This window comes from Dromiciops gliroides, chromosome 3, assembly GCF_019393635.1.
Source record: "Dromiciops gliroides isolate mDroGli1 chromosome 3, mDroGli1.pri, whole genome shotgun sequence".
In the NCBI taxonomy this organism is placed as follows: Eukaryota; Metazoa; Chordata; class Mammalia; order Microbiotheria; family Microbiotheriidae; genus Dromiciops; species Dromiciops gliroides.
Window position 1 is genome coordinate 19,236,532 of NC_057863.1, and position 21,504 is coordinate 19,258,035.

The 21,504-nt window shown below is 48.1% G+C and overlaps 1 protein-coding gene across 1 annotated transcript in view; it reads left to right on the plus strand.

The window, feature by feature from the left end:
• Window positions 1-285: 285 nt before the first annotated feature.
• The window catches only part of GFM1 (G elongation factor mitochondrial 1), a 47,706-nt gene continuing 26,487 nt past the window's right edge, over window positions 286-21,504 (plus strand). Inside the window, exons 1-13 of the mRNA XM_043992661.1 lie at window positions 286-484; window positions 2,361-2,510; window positions 3,152-3,284; window positions 4,296-4,500; window positions 6,620-6,736; window positions 7,764-7,914; window positions 14,629-14,783; window positions 16,099-16,183; window positions 16,583-16,720; window positions 18,302-18,403; window positions 19,031-19,087; window positions 20,332-20,469; window positions 21,404-21,486. Coding sequence (XP_043848596.1) covers window positions 425-484; window positions 2,361-2,510; window positions 3,152-3,284; window positions 4,296-4,500; window positions 6,620-6,736; window positions 7,764-7,914; window positions 14,629-14,783; window positions 16,099-16,183; window positions 16,583-16,720; window positions 18,302-18,403; window positions 19,031-19,087; window positions 20,332-20,469; window positions 21,404-21,486 — 1,574 coding nt within the window. The 5' untranslated portion in view covers window positions 286-424. The remainder of the gene's footprint in view (window positions 485-2,360; window positions 2,511-3,151; window positions 3,285-4,295; window positions 4,501-6,619; window positions 6,737-7,763; window positions 7,915-14,628; window positions 14,784-16,098; window positions 16,184-16,582; window positions 16,721-18,301; window positions 18,404-19,030; window positions 19,088-20,331; window positions 20,470-21,403; window positions 21,487-21,504) is intronic.

Below are 21,504 nucleotides of genomic sequence, written 5' to 3' on the forward strand. Positions count from 1 at the left end.
GCACATCCTTGGAAAGTCTCTGCAGTTTTCCGGCGGAGGCAATGCCATTCAATCCACAAGTGTGTTCCCGTGCTCGTGCCCGGCCCTGGGCGCCGGACGTGCCCGCGGGGAACCCTCCCCGGCTGTCCCGCGGGCCCTCGCGAACCGACGCGTGCCTGCAGGGCTCCCTCCGACCAGCAGGGGGCGGGCGCCGCTCGGAGCGCCGACCTCCTTTATAGGCCTTCGTGCCGCCCCCACCTGTTTGCTGTCCTTTGCTCCGGAAGTGTTCGAGCCCGGTTCCACACCGGTCCGGAAGTGAGCGGCCGGAGCCCGGCGTGACTTTGAGCGGCTCGTCCCGCGCCTGCGTCAGGTGCCGCCGGGGCCGGGAGACTCCGCCGTCTGCCCGTGGGTCCGTCCTTCTGTCCGTGCGTCAGACAGTCCCGCCATGTGGCTGCTCCGAGTCCGGGCGGCGCTGGGCGGGCGCGGGCTTCGGCCCGGGAGGCAGGTACGGTGCGCGGTGACCTTCGGCCGGAGCTGCCCCGCCCCCTCTGTTTGCCCACGTGGAGGCGGGGGGCGGAGGGGGGTGGGGAGTATGGGGGGGGAGGGCGCCCCTCCGACCACCTGGGTTCGAATCCGGCGGGCCCGTCACTGCCCGGCTCTGAGCTTGGGGGGCGGAGGTGAGGAGGGGGCGTGACGCTCGCTGGCCTGAGCTTGCCCGGGCCTCAGTTTCCCCTCCGTGGCATGGGAGTCGATGGGAAGCAGCCAGGAGAGGGGAGAGGAGGCCCCGATAGAGCCTCGGGGCGCCCCGGCTGCTTTGGGTGAGCCGGAGGCTGAGGGTGTCAGACCGGGGAAGAGAAGGGCCCCGACCCGGGACGCGGAGCGCTCGGAGGGAAGGACATCTGCACTCATTAAGCGCCTACTGTGTGCAGGCCTTGGCAGCAGCCTGGGTCTGAGGGGCGGGAGAGCGAGACGCCTGGGGAGGACCCCGGGGTCCGGGGGCGCGGCGAGGCCCCCCGCTGTGATGGCCGGCCGGCGGGAGGTCAGCCGGGGGCCCGAGTGAGGCCACCCTCTCCAGCCCCGCGTCCCCCAGCGACGCCAGAAGGTTCTGGGCGCCTGTGTGATGTCCCCGCCTCCCAGGGGTCGCGGAAAAATGGCCCTGGTAGAAAGAGTTTAAGAAGCCCTGGCCTAGAGCGAGGAGAACTGGGGAGGGGGTCCCCCCAAAACCGAGAGAGCGGGGAGCGATCGCCCCTGTCCGAGGCCTCAGAGAGGTCAAGGAGGATGAAGCCTGAGAGCAGAGCGTTGGGTCTGGCCCCGAAGGGGGCCGCCGGAGTGATGAGGCAGAGGTGGGCACCGAGGGTTTGCGTTGGCAGGTAGAAGGCAGAGACTGAGGAAGATGGGGCGTCTGGGGGTCTGAGGCAGAGAAGAAGAGGGAGCTCTCAGGGAAGTTCAGGTCCTGGGGTGACCCCTCCCCAGCCCAGTCCAGCCTCCACACACTGGCTCCTCCTGCCATGATTCCTCTCCACACTAAACACCAGTGACTCCCCATTGATTCTAAAATCTTAGCCCCCTTTACCCGTTGTTATGGATCCTCTGCCTCTCAGCATCAGTCAGCCAAGCTGGCCTTCCCTTGGCTCTCCACACTTCAAGAGCCTTCTCTCTCCTCCTTCCCAGGAAGCCTTTGGTCTGCCTCCCCTCCCAACCAAAAATGACCAGCCATGGTTTTGTATAGATTTGAATGTATCGATTTACATGGATTTGTTTTCTTCCCCGATGGAAGGTGAGGTCCTTGAGAACGGAGCCTGTTGATTGTGTCTTGTATCCCCAGCATCTAGCTCGGAGCCTGGCACATAGTAGGCACTCAGTAATTATGTGCTGGCTGCTCATGCGAAGAGATGATAGGAGCTCATGACCGAGGGATGGCACGCATCCCTCAGGACACATGTAACAATAAGCAATAAGAAGTAGCCACCAAAGTCAGTGGGATGTACGAATCATCTCGTCTTTGGAGATGAAGGGGAAACTCTGCTTTTATTCTGATAAAGGGTGACTTCATGAAAAAGGGAAAGCGAGCCACGTAGTTTAGTTTTTAATACACTGAGTAGCCTACGATGATTTGGTAAAATCCTCACTTACCATGAGTCTCCTTCGCTCTCTCTTTGCACCAGCTTCATGCCAGGTAAGTCTGGGGACCTGGCCCAGTCCCCTGATGTTGTCCGTGAGGCCAGGTGAAGCCCGGAGGCCCAGGGCCTGCTCTTCTGTTCTCCCTGTTTTGGGTGATGCAGCATCCGTCATCCTGTGTAGAGGAAAGCCTGCCGCCTAGCCGACCCTCACTGCCTCTTTATGCTCTTTTACGGGCAATTGAACCAGCCGTGTCTTTTCAGGTGAATTGGAAGGGCTGTCGATGGTGTTCAGGAGTTGTGCCTAACGAGAGGATCCGCAACATTGGCATTTCCGCTCACATTGATTCTGGGAAAACGACATTAACTGAGCGAGTGCTTTACTATACGGGAAGAATAACCAAAATGCACGAGGTAGGACGATGTTGTTGGCCCCCGATTCCAAAGAGCGTGTGCTTGCTGGTTACGTCTTTGAGAGTTGCATTTCCATCATGGCTGACTAGGCTCTACTTGGAAAAGAAAGAAAAAAATAGCCGTGGTTTAAAACAGAAGCATGTTTTTTACCTCTGGCCGTGTTCAGCTACATTTTGATGAAAGTAAAAACCTAAGGTCTGGGGAGGTAAAAAGAAAGGTCATGTTGATTTTTGGTGTCTGTCTGATGACATGGATAAAAACATTTCTGGGTCATCCATGGGACTTTGTTTTAGCATATTTCAGCCTTTCTTTTCTGGTTGAAAATGTCCCCAGATGAGGGTCATCTTGTATGTCAGAGAGACTCTGTGCAAATGTGCCTGAGCAGGGCTGGGTGATTGCTGCCCCTTGGTGGTGTTTTCAGGGACTGAGGGCTGGATGAGTCAGAATCAGTCATTCTGTGCAGTGAAATTCAGGGTCATGTCTGACACAACCTGTGGGAACAAGACAGACCGTGCAGCTTTGGGATCAGGCGAAGCTTATCCTTGGAAGTCTTCGTTTTCTCTGTCAGGATCCTGCCAGTTAGAACCCTTTCTTCATGGCGCGCACAGAAGTGTGTAAGTCTGTATTCTTTTGGCATTTAGGTGAAAGGTAAAGATGGAGTTGGTGCTGTCATGGATTCTATGGAACTCGAGAGACAGCGAGGAATCACCATTCAGTCTGCAGCCACCTACACCATGTGGAGAGATGTGAACATCAACATCATAGACACGCCTGGTCAGCAGAAAGGCTTGTTGTGTTTGCAGTTGTTAGGGACAGTGTGTATCCCTAACTCCCTTGGTCCCCTTCCCTGGGGCTTAATTCAATGCTCTGAGAAAGAAGAAAAGCTAAACCAAGTCACAGGACCTTGACATGTCCATATGACCTTGGGCAAGTCCCCTTTCTCTGGTACAAAAGAAAGGATTGGGTTAGATGATGTGAGGTCCCTTTGAGCTCTGAATCTGTCACTGAATAAGACCACCTGCGTTCACATAGAGCTTTAAAGTTTATCCGATTTCAGTAATAAGCAGGTTGTTAGGTACTGCAGCAGGACTTGTACATGGTCACAGGCTAATGATGGGGGAGGCAGGATTCAAACCCAGGGCTTCCTGATACAAAGTCCATGTGAGCTAATTGAATGTGGCTGTGGGCAGTTGGTCATTAACAATGTGCTAGGTTCTATGCCAATAGCTGGGAGGATGCCAAACACCGCAGGGTACTTGGCACCTTGGGGTTACAAACCCCAACACTTAAACACCCTCTCTAACACCTTGTGGCTGAAAATGGATTACAAAGTTTTAGGGTAATTGGTTTTGGTGGCCATTTAATTAACTCATAGCTAAAGGGGCTAAGTGAGGACCTTCAGGTTCTCCCATCTTGATGTGATTGTTCTGGAGCTGTCCACACCAAAGGTGATGTGCGAGTCATCAAAGACCATTTATGTGGTGCTGCCCCCCCAAGCCTGAAGCCTGCCTTTGACCCCCAGGGCATGAGGAGGGGCTGAATGGGGGTAGATGGCGGTGTCCGTGTCAGTGACTTCCTGAGGGAGTCAGGTCTCTAGGTAGTGACTTCTTCACGGCCACCAAATCCTGTCATTGAGCTGAAGAATTGACCACCCAGTTGGAGAACTTAGTGCAGCGCTGCCCAGAGTGGTGGGTGAGCCTGGACCATCGGGTTGAGAGGACCCCTGCTGGGCTGGCATCCTGGCTGCTCTTCTGAACCGTCACCTCATGCTTTTGTCTGCTGTAGGGCACGTGGACTTTACCATCGAGGTGGAAAGGGCCTTGCGGGTATTGGATGGCGCTATCCTGGTTCTCTGTGCGGTTGGAGGTGTTCAGTGCCAGACCATGACCGTCAGCCGTCAGATGAAACGATACAACGTTCCCTTTCTGACCTTCATTAATAAGCTGGACCGATTGGGCTCCAACCCCTCCAGAGCCCTGCAGCAGATGAGGTACTGAGGGGGTGGGCTCATCCCAGCAGGCCAGTGTGTGTTTAAGGATTGATCTAGCAGCACACACAAGTCAGAAGTTCTCTGGGTCCACAGCCTGATCGTTCCTCGGCTCCCGTGCCCCCAGCACTGCCCTAAGAGCATAGGGCTGCCTGACTGCCTCCTTTTAGCAGCCCAGGGATTTCTTTTCTTTTTTCTTTTTCTTTTTATGTTTTGAATAGAATTTTATTTCGCAAAATATATGTAAAAACAAATTTTAGCATCAATTTTTAAAAACTTGATGTTCCAACTTCTTCCTCCCTCCATTCCCTCCCCCCACCCACAAGAACTCAAGCAATTCAAAATAAGTTATACATGAGTAGTCATGGAAAACGAAAAGCAAAGCACTTTCAAGGAAGACCCTGGGGATTTCTGAACTACTTTAGCATTCATTCCCTTAGACCTCGGTGTATGCCTTTGTGGTGTTCTTTGTCTCATTCCTCTAAGCAAGAATTGATGGTCCAGTGTTGTGCAAACTTAGAGCGATGCTCAGCCCCAAATGTGCAGATCTTGGTCCAGTGCCTGGCACATGGTAGAGACTAAAAATAATAATATTGATAATAATGATAGCAGTAATAGAGATGATAATAGTAGCTATCCTGTGCTTTTTAGAGTGCCAAGCACTTTGATCCTCGTGACGATCCCATGAGGTCAGTGTGGTTATTATCTCCATTTTACAGGTGAAGACACTGAGGCTGAGAGGCTCAGAGTCACCCAGATTGTGTCTGAGACTGGAGTTACACTCACCCTGACCCAAAGTCCTGCACTGTCTTCCCAGTACCATGTGCTGCCTTTATAAATATTTGTTAACTGACTGACAATTTCATCAATTTAGGGAAATATTGGCATGCGAACAACTCCTGCCCCCGTAGATGGAGGCTCTCCTGTGACTTAGATTAATCCTAGGAGTTGCCTGATGTGCCTGAAAGTGAAATGACATGCTCAGGGTCACAGAACGATTTTGAATCCAGGTCTTCCAACATTTTATATGCTAAGTTCCCTTTGAGAACCTGCAGCAGAGATGGGGACTAGGCTGGTGTTTGCTTTAGTTAGGGGATTCCCAGGTGAGAAAACTCCCCGATGCAGGTTGGCTCCTTCTCCACAACCGAGAGTCCTGCTGGGCACCACGAAGCTGTTCAATGGGCCTGGAGCTCACACTGTGTGTCAGAAGTGGGGCTTGAGCCCAGGTCTGTCTGGCTTTGAGGCCGACTCTCCTCATCACATTGTGCTGCCGATACGCATATTGGGTGCATGGTGTTTAAAGACTTCCTAGAGATGTGGTGAGGGGTCCTCTTTAACTTGAACCTTTCTGTCAGGAATTGCAGCTAAAAGCCTTCAGATTATGTGAGGATAAAATGAAATGCTCATACTTGGGCTTGCTGTTTCTGGTAAGAGCTACAGTAACCCAAGGGAATCATCTTCCTTAATTTAAAACTGTTATTTGGAATCATTTGGAATCTTTGACATCTTACAAGGTTCAGTACTTTGCTTTCTTCCTGCCCTCCATGACAAGGGGCTGAGTGTCACTGTCCCCTCTTACAGGTGGGAAATGAGTCCGTAGAGAAGTCAGTTGACTTGTTCAGGTTACCATGGCAGACATTTAGTATATGAGAAGTTTCCTTTCTGTTCTGGGTACCTGACTCTCAGGCTGTCATCCCTCAGAAAGAAGTGAATGAGATCGGGGTGTTGGGTAAAATGGACGACACGGGTATGGTTGGAAGTGCTCAGCTACTATAGATTGTGAACTTCCAATATCACTATTGCTGAACTGAAGTGAAATGATGGCAGTGGTGGCACTGTGGGCACCAGGGTGTATGTGTGGTTGGGCTTCCCCCTTCCTCCCTCTTTCACAGTGTTGATTCTGCTACAGACAAGTGAAGGCAGCATTATCCAGCACCCAGCCCTAGGCCCTTCCTTTGAGTCCAACTTACATAGTTGTTCAAAACTGTAAAGTGTAGTTTGTTCATATTTAAACATTGTCGAGGCAAGAAGTTAATTTTAATTGAAAATGTGAAGTCATTACTGAATTAGTGGTTTACCACCTTGTTCCTTACAATCCCAAATGCATGTTTTAATTTTCCAGATCTAAGTTAAATCATAATGCCGCATTTGTCCAGATACCCATGGGCTTGGAGGGTGATTTTAAAGGCATCATCGACCTCATTGAGGAGAGGGCCATATACTTTGATGGAGACTTTGGGTAAGTGGCAAAACTTTGGAATTTGGAGAGCAGTGAAATTATTAAGAGTAAAAGGAAATTTCTTTCAAAAGATACTATCTCTTTGAAATTTGGTTGGAATTATTTCTTCCAAAATATTTATTGAAAAATAATATCTAATTTCCCTTCACTAAAGTCCTGCTACTACAGAAAGAGCTGCTATAACTATTTTTGTATATATGGTCCTTTTCCTTGTTGTCTTTTTTCTGCCAGATCTCTGTAGGTGATGGGCCTGAGAGTGGAATAGCTGGGTCAAAGGTTGCACGGAGTTTAGTGACCTTTGGGGCATAGTTCTAAATGACTTTCCAGAATGACCGGGCTGATTCACAGCTCCACCAGAATATATTCATATGCATGTTTCCCAGTACTCCCACCAAAGCCTGTCATTTTCCTTTCCTCATCTTGGCCACTGATAGGTGTGAGGTGGGGCTGCTTAGAGCTGCTTTAATTTGTATTTCTTTAGTCGTCATTTTGTAGCATCTTTTTCTTTGTGGATAGTTCGAATTTCTTCCTTCCAAAACTGAAGAGGAAACAAGAAAGATAGAGACTGAAAATAATGGACATTGACTTTAGCAATTAGGTGGTCCTTGGTGACTTGGAGGAAGTGATTTCATTGCATAGTGGGGGGAAACTTCTGAAGGGTCACAGTGATGGGGAGGAAGGAGAGGTGGGATGACAGCTGGATGGGAGAGAAAGGTCAAAGGAAAGTATTAGCTTTGGGGAAATCTGAGCGTGTTAGTGAGCAGGTCCCTATGTCAATGTTGAGCATTCATGAGGACGGGGAAGGATTGGCTAGATCCAGGTTCTGGAGAAGACAGGCAGGAATGGGATCCAGGGCAAGCATGGGGCTTGTGTCTTTTGTGACCAGATAGGAGGGAATAGGCAACGGGTGGCCAGAGGCTTTCAGGATTGAGCAAAGGGAACTGAGGGAAGCTCTCACTGGGGGGTTTCTGTCTTCCATTGAAGTAGGAGATGCCAGTTCCTGAAATGAAAGACTTTGTTTTCCCAGTCAGACCATCCGATATGACGAAATCCCAGCAGAGTTCCGGGCAGCAGCGACTGACCACCGCCAGGAACTCATTGAGTGTGTGGCAAATTCGGATGAGCAACTTGGGGAGCTGTTCTTGGAAGAAAAGGTCCCCTCGGTGGCAGATTTAAAGGCAAGTACTCTCAAAATAGACCTTCCATCAATGGAGAAGCAATAACGTCCTGGCATTTTTTTTTCTTTCTGGAAGTGGCATTTCTACAGGCCTCACTGGTGATTGAGGGAATAATGGCCAAAAAAGTCATTTGGGGACTTGGGAAAATGCTTGTCACAACATGTCACTTTAAATGATTCCTCATACAATATTTTGGGGTAGAAAAGGAATAATAATATATGCTTTGAGGAAGACGCATTGTTAACATCCCCACATATACCCATTCCACAAAAGAAAGAAGATAAATATAGAAATGTATAAAAAATCTGGAGAGCATTTATCTCAGGGTCAGAAGTGTCTTTTGAATGGTGCTTCCCCTGCCCTGATGCTTGAAGAATTTTTCAGTTTTCCATTAACTGGTATAGTTTCAAATCTCATGTTAGAAGACTAGCTGACCTAAATGTTTCTCTTGCATTTTATGTATATTGGGGAGCCATGAACAATACTTTTGGTACCAAGCTTTTAGCCAAACGAAAAGAACTTGACCCCTCTCTGGATCAAGTCTCCGTGAATTCCATCAGGTTTCCTTGGCACTTTTAGCTAAGACTATGCACACAGAAAGAATTCTGTTCTTGTGGATCATCTTTACCCCTGAATTCCTTGTAAAGACGGAGCCCACCCAGCCTCCCAGAGGGCGACAAGCCCCCTAGAGAGGGACAGACGGCATGCAGAATGGAGGGAGGCCCTGGCCCAGGTCAGGCATTTGGCCAACAATGTAGCTGCGGTGTGGGTTTCGTGGTACTCGGCTTAGGGCATTCTCACCTTCCTTAGAACAGCTAGGTCTCCCTGGGCAACCTGGTTAAGGCTGAAATCAGTAGAACCTTGGGAAACAGAAGCTTCCCTAGGCTGGTTTGCTCCAATTTCTCTTCCTTTTTCTCTCTCTTGCCTGTGTTCCCCTTTCTACAAAAGTAGAATAGGCCTGGACAGAGGCCTTCCTTATTGCCGAGGCACCTTGAGTCCTTCACTGTCCGTTCTGACAAGTAAGAGTGGCCAGAGGCCAGGAGGCTGTGAACAGGCCTAAGCCTCAGAGCCTAGTGTGCTGAGTACCAGAGTTGGCTTTCATCTCCCCATCCTGGTCCTTCCGGCTGCCTCCATCTCATCTTCCTTCTGCACGGATCTTGGGCAGGTTATTCTGTTCAAAAGTCTTCAGTAGCTCCCTGACACCCCCCTGGAATCCACTTGAGATTGTCCCTAATCTGAGTTCATTCTTGCCTTCTCTCTCTCTGCTCTGTTCCATCTTTTCCACTCCGGGTGCTAGCAGCGCCTGATTGCTTGGCTGCCGCTTCCTTGTTCTGAGGGACAGAGGCAGAAGCTCTGGGGCATGCTCCCCTTAAGGGGTTGAGGGGAGAACACAGGCTCAACCCCATGCTGCCCATGCCAGCAGCAGACCTGAGACCAAGTACTTCGCCTGTTGGGGTACTTCCTGCCATTCAGAATGAGTGCCACCTCCCCCTCTTCCTCTGTAAAAAATGAGGGCAAAGTTGGAAAGGATGCCCTGGAAGATTCCTTCCAGCTCAGAAATGCTTTGCTTCCACCGTCATGTCTTTTGAACTCTCGTTTCCTCCGCGTGATCCCTTCAGGGTTGAGAAAAGGGCATTGTACAGTTGCTTGGCCTGTTTACCGTGCGGGCGCTCTGGGCAGTCACCTTGTTCTGCACTACATTTTGTCAAATCAAACCATTTTTCTGTAATGATAGTTTAAATTTCCATTGTCCTCTAGGTTCACAAATTGTTCTTCTGGGGCAGCTAGGTGGCACAAAGGATAAGCACCGGCCCTGGATTCAGGACTCCCTGAGTTCAAATCCGGCCTCAGACACTTGACACTTAACTAGCTGTGTGATCCTGGGCAAGTCACTTAACCCTCATTGCCCTGCAAAAAAAAAAACACCACAAATTGTTCTTCTGACTAAGAGCCTTGTGCGTTAAATGTCCATTGTTATGAGTGTCCTGCAGTCTCCTGTCCCTGTGAATTTATGTGGCTTCCCCCTTGCTGGGAATGGACTCGTTCTTCCTATGAGGCCCAGCCGAGGGGCTGCTTCTGCTCTGATCCCACAGCTCAGAGGGAGGGGAAGGGTCCCTCAGCTTGTTTGCACTGACCACATTGTCACTGGTCCACAAATCACCCTCCCCCATGATGCATCTTCCCCCATTAGACAGAAGCTTCTGGGAGACAAGCACTGGGCTGGTTTTTCATCTCCACGTTCCCAGTGCTAACGCAGGAGCTGTCAGAGAAGGTCTGTTGCATTGAAGCAGAAGGAGGTGCAGATATATGCGGCGTTTCAGCTGTCTGTGATCCTAGGAGTCCTTAGATAATGGGCACAAGCTGCCCCATCTGTGGCTACTAGTGCTTGCTATCAGTAGGGATGTGACCACCGTAGTGTGGCACAGGATGGCAGGACCCTGCTGGCGGGTAGGAAGCTCTAGAATTCAATCACGAGCGTCGATGGTCCTTCCTTGGGCAAAGCACTGGGCCAGTGTGGGGGATTCGAGATGAAGAACACTGGTGAATGCAGTGTGGTAGAACATCGTGCTTGTGATGGGATCCAGCTTAGAGTGTGGCTGAGAGGGAAGAGAAGTTTGGAGGTTCATGGAGTACTCAGCCTGCAGGCCACGAGGGGACTGGACCTGAGGTGGTGTTTTCAGGGGCCACCCCCAGCACCAGAGGATGCCTCGTGCTGATGGAGGACGGAAGGGCAGAGGAGGCGGGGAGCACTGACACGAGTGCAGCAGGTTTGAGCCAGACTGGGGCCGCGGTCCTCCAGAGGGGACCCCTCACTTGTGCTCCTCCACATCGTATTATACAGCCAGGGGCTTCCCAGGTTCTCTGTTCTAGGGCCTGAACTCAGCACCCTCTGCAGTAAGTCCCCTAGCTTCTGAGACACAGTTTTGTCCTCTGTAAAATGGAGTGACAGCAGTGCCTCCCTCCCTGGGTTGTTGTGAGCATCAGAAGAACTAAGAGATGGAAAGCGCTTTGCCAACCTTAAAGCACTGTGGAAGCGTCCTGGCGATTGCTCCGCTAGAGCAGACCCGGGTACACTCCCATGAAAGCCGCGCACAGTAGGTGGTTCCTCCATCTTAACATCAGTCTCTTCCCAGATTTTGTCAGATGCTCCTTTAAAGTAGTGTTTTATTTTGTTTTTTTACTTTTTAAATTTTTTATTTTATTTTCCAAAATATATGTAAAGACAAATTTTGACATCAATTTTTAAAAATTTTCTGTTCCAACTTCTCTTCCTCCGTCCCTTCCCATCCCCCACCCACAAGAACTCAAGCAATTCAAAATAAGTTATACATGAGCAGTCATGGACCACATTGCCACATTAGCTGAGTTGTGAGAGAAAACAAATAAAAAACAAAACTTCAGATTAAGGAATTGTCAAAACCAAAAAAAATTAAGAAAAAATGTTTCCATCTGTTTTCAGATACTATCAGTTCTTTCTCTGTACATGGGTCGCCATTTTCGTAAGTCCTTCAGAGTTATATTAGATCATTGCCTTGCTGAAAATGACCACATGCTTCCCAGCAGATCATCTTACACTATTGCTCTTATTTTGTATACAGTACATTTCACTCTGCTTCAGTTCATGCAGGTCTTTCCAGGTTTTTCTGATAGTATCTTGTTTATCATAACCTGTATATAGTACCTTAAACTTGACAAAGAAGTAGGTACCATACATTTTGCCATTATAATCAATCGTCATAACTATTTCTCTCCATCCTATTCCCTTTCCATGATTTTTACTCTCTTTTCTTTTAACCTATTCCTCCTCAAAAGTGTTTTATTTCTGACTGTCCCCCCCTGCTCTGCACTCCCTTTTTTTACCCTTCCCTCCTTATCCTCTTCCCCTCCTACTTTCCTGTAGGGTTAAATAGATTACTCCTCCCATTTGGGTGTGAATGTTATTCCCTCCTTTGAGCCCAGTCTGACGAGATTAAGGTCTTTGAGCTAATTCTCTGTTCTAATTTTTTCTTCCTCCCTCCCTCCTCAACCCTCCCTATGAAATCAGTTCAATATGTCATACTTGTGCAGTAATGCAGAGCATCTTCACCTTCCTATGAGGCCCAGCCGAGGGGCTGCTTCTGCTCTGATCCCACAGCTCAGAGGGAGGGGAAGGGTCCCTCAGCTTGTTTGGCCTCTCCTCTGCACTGACCACATTGTCACTGGTCCACAAATCACCCTCCCCCAAGTGTTTTGCTTTTTTACTGCTCTCTCCCCCAATCTGCCCTTCCCTCCTTCCCCTCTTCTCCGCCCCCCCACCCCCTCCCCCCCGGGGCAAAAATATATTACTATACCTACTTGAGTATGTATGTTAGTCCTTCTTTGAGCCAATTCTGATGATATAAAGGTTCTCTCACTCCCCCTCCTCTCCTCCCCTCCATAAGCTTTTTTCTTGTTTCCTTCATGTGAGCTACCTCTCCCCAGACCATCTCTCCCCTTCCCCCTCCCCCAGTCTATTCCTCCTACCCCTCAACCCTATTTTAAAGATGTCATCATGGGTTAGTTAGGTGGCACAGTGGACAAAGCGCCAGCCCTGGACCCAGGAGGCCCAGAGCCCAAATCCAGCCCCAGATATAAGATACCCCACCCTGTTTGCCTCACAAAGAACAAAACATACATGTAAAGCAGGGTTTCTTAACTTGGGTCTGTGAGCTGGCTTATAAAAATATTTTGATACCTTTCAATAGGAATGTTTTCCTTCATCTTCCTTTACACATTTGAAAGCGTTCTGAGAAGGGGCTGTGGTTCTCACCGGGTTGCCAGAGAGGGGGTCCACAGCACAAGGATGGTGAGCAACCCCTGGTTTAGAATGTATTTGTCCTAGGTGCAGTGTTCTCTGTGCTAGTTAGATGCCCAGAGCTCATCATGTGTCCCCTATGTGGCATTGGTTTAAGATCATTCTCTGCAGATTGCCTGGCATCTAAGTCTCCTCCTCACCTTTCTTGCCGGTCTCACCATTACGTCCCAGCCCCCTCAGGCGTCCCCCGACGGCTCGGCTTCGGCTCTCTCCAGGTGACCCCTCATCTCTCCAGGGCCTGCTCTGATGGGCTTTCTCAGTCCTCATCCTTGAGCTCTGACATTCTCTTCCTTTTTGGGTTTTCACAAAGTTGCTGTCTCTTGGTTCTCCTCAAACTCTTCCCCCGCTCCTCAGGCTCAACATCATTTAGAGTTTGAGAGGAAAAGCCTTCTGCAAATGATGTGATTAGACTGTGCTTTCTCTGTCCTTTGGGTGAGCTTTCAAGAAGGTGTTGAGTGAAGTTTAACACAAAGGTAAACTGAGGCATGTTTCTTCCAACAAGGTTGCGAATAAAAGGGTCAGTGTTGCCTCCACTTCCAGCCAAAGACCCCAGGCAAATTTAGAGAGTCCAGAAAAGGGTAGGTGACATTGTGGGATTGGGGACAGCATGATTGGTTATATAGCTGAGGATGGGCAACGACATAATTGGCTGGAGATTTGTAACGAGGGACTAGCGACAACCCCTCCTGAGACCAAGAAGTGTTTGTTGTTTGAGTCTTCCTGCAAGGTCAAAGGTAAGGGCCTCGACTTCTTTGGACAGCAAACCAGACGTCTTTGAAGGATAGCTTAGGCCAGCTGCTCTCCCCAAGAGGCAACAAGAGAACAGTGATCGGCAAAAGGACTGGATTTCTAAACCCATTACAGGCCAGTCGAACTCTGAACTCAGTTCAGAGACAGAGAACCATGACTTAGGCAGTTGCGGGACAAAATCACTTGACTGTAAATAGGATCAATAAAAAAATGACACAGAATCAATTTAATCTTCTTAATTGAAACTGAAGGTCAAAATCAACTCCATAAGTATTTATTAAGCATCTGCTTTTTGCAACTTCCTGGAAATACAGAGAAAATAGAACAATGCCTGTCCGTAAGGAATTTACAGTCTAATGTTGGTGATTCATCCATAAATATGATTCAGGGCAAAGGTGGGGTCCAGGAGAATTCTATAAGAAATGTAAAAAGGGCATAGAGAAGTGAAGCCCTCGTGCGGGAGGTGCTACTTTATCTGGACCTGGGATGAAGAGAGCCCCATGTCACAGGAAGGATAGGACAGTGTGGGCTGCCCCTACCTAGAAGGGTCACTCTCCAGCCTCGAGGGCACCTCCTGTTCCCTCTGCACCCCCAGGAAGTGCAGCAAGAAGCCTTTCCTTGGAGGGCACTTCCTTCCATCTCCCCCTTAGAATGAGAGCTCCTTGAAGGCTAGCACCGTGCTTTTGCCTTTCTCAGTCTCTCCAGTGCTAAGCACAGTGTGTGGCACAGTAAACTGTGAGGTTTGGGTAGAGCAGTGTTTGAAGGGGAGATTGGAGTGCTGGGCAGTGGCCTTCAGAAAGGGGGCTGGGAGGCAGCTAGGTGGCACAATGGATAGAGCACCAGCCCAGGATTCAGGAGAACTTGAGTTCAAATCTGGCCTCAGACACTTGACACTTACTAGCTGAGTCACCCTGGGCAAGTCACTTAACCCCCATTGCCTTGAAAAAAAAAAAGAAAGAAAGAAGGGGCTACTCTCTCAATTGCTCCTGATTTCTGTACCATAAAATCTGAATTAATAGCAGTCTTGTTCTTTTACTAACTTACTTGTGCTTACTTGATTTTAGGCACAAATGTGCTTACGAGATGGAGCCAAATGGAAGTAACATTTAGGCGGCTTTTTGTCTTTCTAGCTTGCAATCCGCAGAACAACCATTAATCGATCATTTACACCTGTTTTTGTGGGGAGTGCTTTGAAGAACAAAGGGGTGCAGCCTCTTCTCGACGGTGTCCTAGCCTACCTCCCCAATCCATCTGAGGTCCAGAACTACGCCATTCTCAATCAGGAGTAAGTAAAAAGAGGCAGGGAGGCTTTGTGGTCAGAGGGGCAGTTTCTTTTTTTTTTTTTTAAGAATTAAAAGCAGAGGGGCAGCTAGGTGGCGCAGTGGATAGAGCACCAGCCCTAGAGTCAGGAGTACCTGAGTTCAAATCCGGCCTCAGACATTTGACACTTACTAGCTGTGTGACCCTAGGTAAGTCACTTAACCCCAATTGCCTCACTAAAAAAAAAAGAATGTTAAGGGGCAATTAAAAGCAGGGGTAGCTAGGTGATGCAGTGGATAAAGCACCGGCCCTATATTCAGAAGGACCCGAGTTCACTTACTAGCCGTGTGACCCTGGGCAAGTCACTTCACCTCCATTGCCCTGCAGAAAACCCAAAAAACCGCAAACAAACAAAAAAAGAATTGAAAGCAGTTTATTTTATATCTAAATCATTGAACAGCTTAGTAAAAAATCTTTAAATGCAATTGAAAATATTTGAGTCAGATTTAAGTTTTTTTCTACATTTGTCAAGAAAACTGCCCAAGTCCCACTCTAATAGTGTGGACAGAAGTGGCTCTAGATTCTCAAAAGCTGTTCCAGTAGACCTGAGGTATTGGCTCCTTGAAGTCCCTTCAGGTGCAGGCCCAGCAAAGGCCTTAGCTCCTGAGTGTCAGGAGAGGGGCATTTTTCTTATCCAAAGAGGGCCTGAACACGCTTGTGGGCATTGGAGTAAGTTACTGGGTTTGGTTTATTAATCTTCAAGTAATGTCTAGTTCTTCATTGGGTGAAACGGTGTTATCAGGGAACCTTGGGCAACAGTTTCTGCATGTAACTTTTGATTTTTTTTGGGTGGGGCAATGGGGGTTAAGTGACTTGCCCAGGATCACACAGGTAGTAAGTGTCAAGTGTCTGAGGTGGGATTTGAACTCAGATCCCCCTAAATCCAGGGCCCACTGCTTTATCCACTGAGCCACCTACCCCATGTAACTTTTTTTAAAAAAGTCTTATTTTTATGTACTTTGTCTAAGTAGAGAATGTATTGTGTGTTGTGAGTCTCGTTTCTCCCTTCTGTAGGATAAGATTTTGTAAATAGACTCTCCCCCTTTTCTTTACCGTCCCTAGTTTTTTTTGGTTCCCTGGCCATCTTGTTAGGCAGAGGTAAGGCCCAGCAGGCTGCTGCTGCTGCCTTGTCAGAGTTACATTCACATTGGTTGTTACGTATGATTCAGAAAGAGGGAAGCGGCCTCGCTCTTTGGCCTCAGATGACGTAGTTGCTAAATGTTGTGGAGGGAAACTGTCCAGTCTTACAGAGTGTGCAAACATTTTCCACTTACTTTCAGGGACTCCGATGAGAAATCCAAAGTCTTAATGAGCTCCAAGAGAGATAACTCCCAACCTTTTGTCGGCTTGGCTTTTAAACTGGAGGTAGGCTGTTTATTTGATTTTTTTGCTGAATTTCATTAAGCTAATTAAGAATGGTGAGAGTAATTGCATGTCTTCTGGGGAGATCGAATTGGAAAAGATGATTTGTCCTTGGCCATCTAGACAGTAGTTTACACACAAGGGTTTGTTTATTTTTTCCCCTAAACACTACTGGAATGATATGACTTAAAGGAAGTAAGAGAGGGGTCTATTTTAGAGTGCTGAAGAACTTAGGGTGATTTCTGTCAGGCTCCCTGAGATGAGTTCATCTGTTCTCTCCTTGTGGCTGATGAATCAAATGTACAAAAGGTTCAGTGGGAAGAAAGATGGTACAGTTGTGACACATTCTGAATTTGTCATGAGCTCTTCTTGTCTGCCTTCCCCTCCAATTCATGTTTCCAGGCTGGACGATTTGGACAGCTAACTTATGTGCGAAATTATCAGGGTGAATTGAAGAAAGGCGATACCATTTATAACACCAGGACCAAGAAGAAGGTGCGAGTGCAACGTCTTGTCCGAATGCACTCGGATTTGATGGAGGCAAGTATCAGGCCCACCGTGGAGGCCACACGTTCCCTTCTTTTCTGAACCATCAGTAGGTTTTTCCTGTCCTGAGAGCTAGTCTTCACCTAACAAAAATCACTTACTCCCTCTTTGTTGCTTTTCCTTGGTATAGGGTCCCATAGTTCTGACTTGGTGTTTCCTAGAATTAGGAAATTCAGTCCCTGTTAAGAAACCATTCTCTGCCAGATGTTACAAGCTCTGTATAACATTACCCGTTTATCTGCTTTGGGGAAGGTCTTTTTGACATCCCAAGTCAGAGAGTGGGCTCTTTCCAATACTTGGGCAAGAGTGATCTGCTCTAAGTCTCAGCAAGGTTTTGTTGTAGGAGCAGGAGCAGGAGCAGGAAAAGGTGTGGTGTATAGAGTGGGTGTGATTTCTGGGCTGAGAAATCCAATGAATACCAGTCTGTCCTAAAAATGGCATCATATTTTCCAGAAGAGCTTGATCATTTTCTTCTTAGTGTATCTGAAATAAGACTGAAGGTCTTTACAGACTCTTGGCATTCTGCTGTGCAAAGGACCGTTCCTGCCTCCTTCCATTTCCAGGCTAAAGCAGTTTGGTGCCACCAGCCAGCCGAGCAGCACAGAGACTTAGGGGCAAACTGGGGAGGAGGCTTTGGTTTGGCCCTCCTGGGGCTCACCAGCTGCTGAGAAGAGCCCACCCAGATGCCGTACCTCAGTACTACCGGCCTCTATTATTTGGTTCTGTGTTCCTGAGCCTGGGATTGTGGAACAAAGAGCCCTGTATATTCATGTATCGTGTGTGTGTGTGTGTGCGCGCGCGCGCGCGCGTGCACAGATAAAAAGTAGATGCAAACATAGAAAAGCACATGCACAAGTATATCCATCTTAAGAAAAATGTTCTTTCCATCTGTCATCACCCCCTCTGCCCGTGGCCTTGAGGGTGACTGATCTCTCTGAGGTCCAGGGCATTGCTGTTCTGTTACTTAGCCAGCAGAGGGTGTGGACAGAAGGAAGCAGGACCTGGTGAGTCTGTCAGCTGTTTTATGGGCCCCGACCAGTCTTGGGCTTCCCAGCGAGCAAGAAAGGAAGGGAGGCTGTTGTGAATGAAGCTGCTACAATGTACAAAAACCAGGAAGCGTAGCGGACACCAGCATTTTGCTCTCGGATTTCCTGTGTTTGGGGCCAGTTTACATCTGTTGAAAATTAAGATTATTTTTAGGCACAATGGACTTCATTCTCCTGCCTACACTCTCAGAACTTCCTTTGAAGTGTGGATTGTAAATGTCTGTCTCGCATCTCATTGTCTGATTGAAGTAGCACATGTGGTACTTTTTAACTCCAAAGACATGTTATAGCCACAGGGACTTGGTCATCTCAGTGTTCCTGGTTCTGAGCATTGCAGCTCATCCCTGATGATCCATTTTAAATGGGACAGAAATGAGACTTGGTGAAGGTCCTGTGCTTGGCTGGCAGAAGCCTTGGGAGATTCTACCCTCGTGGGTCATTTAGTGTTTTTTAAAAACCCTATGCACTTAGTTTTTATTTTTTTAATGTGTCACATGCATATACCTTAGTACACTTTTTCTTCCTTCAGGATGTTGAAGAAGTTTATGCTGGAGATATCTTTGCCTTGTTTGGCATCGATTGTGCCAGTGGAGATACATTCACAAACAAAGACAATAGCGAGCTTTCTATGGTGAGTTCCATTACTTTAAAGCAATTCGTGGCTCGACTTGGCAAAATGGGTGTTTTTCTGTAGTCCCTTTATTATCAAAACTCAGAAAAGCCTAAAAATGCCTTTGTGTCGCATCTCTCCATTTTGGCCATTCCAACACCACGGCCAATGATTTGTTTCCTTCTAACCCCCAGAAAATTCGGATACAATCTGGGCCCCTGGAGGGAGGTGGTGTCCTGGGGAAGGTCCCTGCTTTGGGATCTTCTGTTTCCTGGTGGTTTCACTTGCTCTGGTAGAAGGTGCTTGATTCTTTCCTGCGGGTCTTACACTAAACCTTGTGGCTGAAAAGAACACGAATCAGGCCCTTCCCTCAGGGAGCTTACCTTCTAAGGAAAGAATGGCAGGTGCTTCTGATGATAAAAACTGGGGATTGTCCCATTGATCCCCTTATTTTGCATATGAGGGAACTGAGTCCCTGCATCTCTCTGGGAGCCCATTCCCACCCAGGGCTCTTTAGCTGTCTCAGTGACAGTAGTTTGTGAGAAAACACACAAGAACTATCCTTTGTGCTTCACAATTTGTGGTACTGTGTGTAATTCCCTGGTCTGTTCCAACCTAAACTAGAATCTGTTTCTTAAACTATCCTAGGAATCAATTCATGTTCCTGATCCTGTCATTTCCATAGCAATGAGGCCTTCTAACAAGGTAGGCATTTTTTGGAAAGATGTGCCCCTCACCCTCCAAGTCCCCTGTCCCCACCTGCTGCTTTTTGAGTTTCCTGAGGAATGTTGGGGAGCAGCAGAAATGCTGGGTCTGGGGTCAGGACGTGAGTTCATGTCCTGGCTTTGCCGCTTGATAACTGAATGACCTGAGACCAGAAGTCGTGGACTCTCTTGAGGCCCAGTTCTACCGACATGAAGTTATTCGAGAGGTCCCAACTAGTGTACAGTGCTTGAAAACAATCCTCTTGAGGCTTGGGGACAAAGAGGAGTAATCAGGATTGAGACCTGAACAAGAATCCTGTCTATAACCTAGGAGACAGTCATTTAGGCCTCTCTTTTTGGTTTTGGGTTTGTTTTTATGTTTTTTTTGTTTGGCTGGGCAGTGGGGGTTAAGTGACTTGCCCAGGGTCACACAGCTAGTGTCTGAGGCTGGATTTGAACTCCTGAATCCAGGGCCGGTACTTTGTCCCCTGCACCACCTAGCACCGCCTGCTGCCCCCATTTAGGCCTCTCTTGAAGCCCTCCAGGGAGGGAGAAACCTCCTTAGACTGCCTGAAGCAGCCGATTCTGGTGACTGGACCCTGGATGGCCTAAGTCTGCCCTCTGGTTGTGTGTCACCCAAAGGTCCTGTTGGGTGAACGTTCCCTTGCCATCTGCTCGGGCACCAAGGGTGGAGGACGTGGGGTGGAGGTGGTAAGGACTGCTATCATCATGGCAGACCTAAAAGCTTGCAGTAGGGAGGGGAAGGCCCTTTATTTCCCTCCTTTTCTTTCCAATTATTACTTCAGGGCTATCCTCTGTCCTGGTCAGCGAGTAAACCTGGGTTGTGACTTCTTGTCCCGGGCTGTGTGGGGCAGCTTTTCTGCCCTAGCCACGCCAAATACATCCCGATAGTCCCAGGCTTCCGCTGGAGACCTGTCGTTTCTAAAACGTGTTCCTAGTTCAACAGTTGCTCTCCAACCTCCCTTCCCTCTTCAGAATGGGCCTCCGTCCCCTCTCCTGTCCTCTTTGTAGGTGTCTAGTGTTAGGCCATGGAGCATGAGATGTCTGCCTTCCCCCAGAAGGAAAAAAAACACCAATAAAACCACCATGACAGAGTAGACTTTTTTACTTAATTCAGTCTGTCTGGTCCCTGAAATTCAAAGATGTCTGTAAATAAGACGTAGATTAATTTGTGTTTTTGAAACTGCACAAATAATGTAACTCATTGCTTTTTACTTTGAAAAGAATGATCTAGAGAAATTTTCAAAGGGCATTGCCCGGTTTACAAGGGAGGACCCCACCTTCAGGGTCCACTACGATCTTGAAAGCAAAGAGACAATCGTTTCTGGAATGGGAGAGTTACACTTGGAAATTTATGCTCAGGTAATGACCACTGTCCCCTCCCCCTGACCCCCTGCCCAGGGGCTGGCACCCTCACCTTTGTAGTGGATGAGAGTTGAGAAGCATCCCTGGGAGCCCAGGGTTTTCTGGGCGAGGATGGGCTTGAACTGGCTTGGGGAGCTCCCCGTGACAAACACCCTCCATCTCCTGAGTCGTCTGTGGCACAGAGGGCTTCGGTGCCCTGCTGGGCGTGTTGGAGGTGGCAGGGGAAGCCAGCAGCTGCCCCTCCTGGCACAGACACCGCAGCAGTCAGTGAAAGGGGTTGTGTGGGGTGCACAGGGTGGGGTCTGCCCACCATTGGGCCTCATAGGAGCCCAGCCACCTCCTTGTGACTGCTTGACCACGGAAAAATGATGGGAGGCTGAAGACAGAGAAAGCAGGGGTTTTTTGAAAGATTCGTGACCTCCCAAGTGATTGGTATAGGTTTTGGAAGCTTCTGATTTTGTTAAATATGCTGTAAAAAACTGCCCTACTTTGATCTGGTTTGTATTTTTATGTTGGAATGTTGATATATTTTTAGTTTATAGCAGACACTCAATAGTATTATTTAATTAGGGAGAATGTCAATGTGAACTGGAAAAAAACTTGTCAGCTCTCTATCTAGTTACTCTATTTTATGAATAGATAAATACACATAATTAACATTTCAACTTTATAAAAGCAGGTGCTTCTGCCCACTGATCACACTGCCCTTAATCTGCCCCCATCTATGAATTATTTACTAATTAAGCTTAAGTCTGAATCATCACCTATTCTCAAGTAGTAGTTCAGAATTAACTAACAGGTTAACTAGCTTCATAATTATCCCACTTTCCAGTGTAGACCTAAAATTCTAATTTGCAATGAGGTATTTGGATTATAAACATCTCTGGTTTATAGGAATAACTTGTTTACTTTCAATGATCTTTTTCCCTAGAGGATGGAGCGAGAATACGGCTGCCCTTGTGTCACTGGAAAGCCCAAAGTAGCCTTTAGAGAAAGCATCACTGAAGCTGTCCCGTAAGTAGACGGCACAAT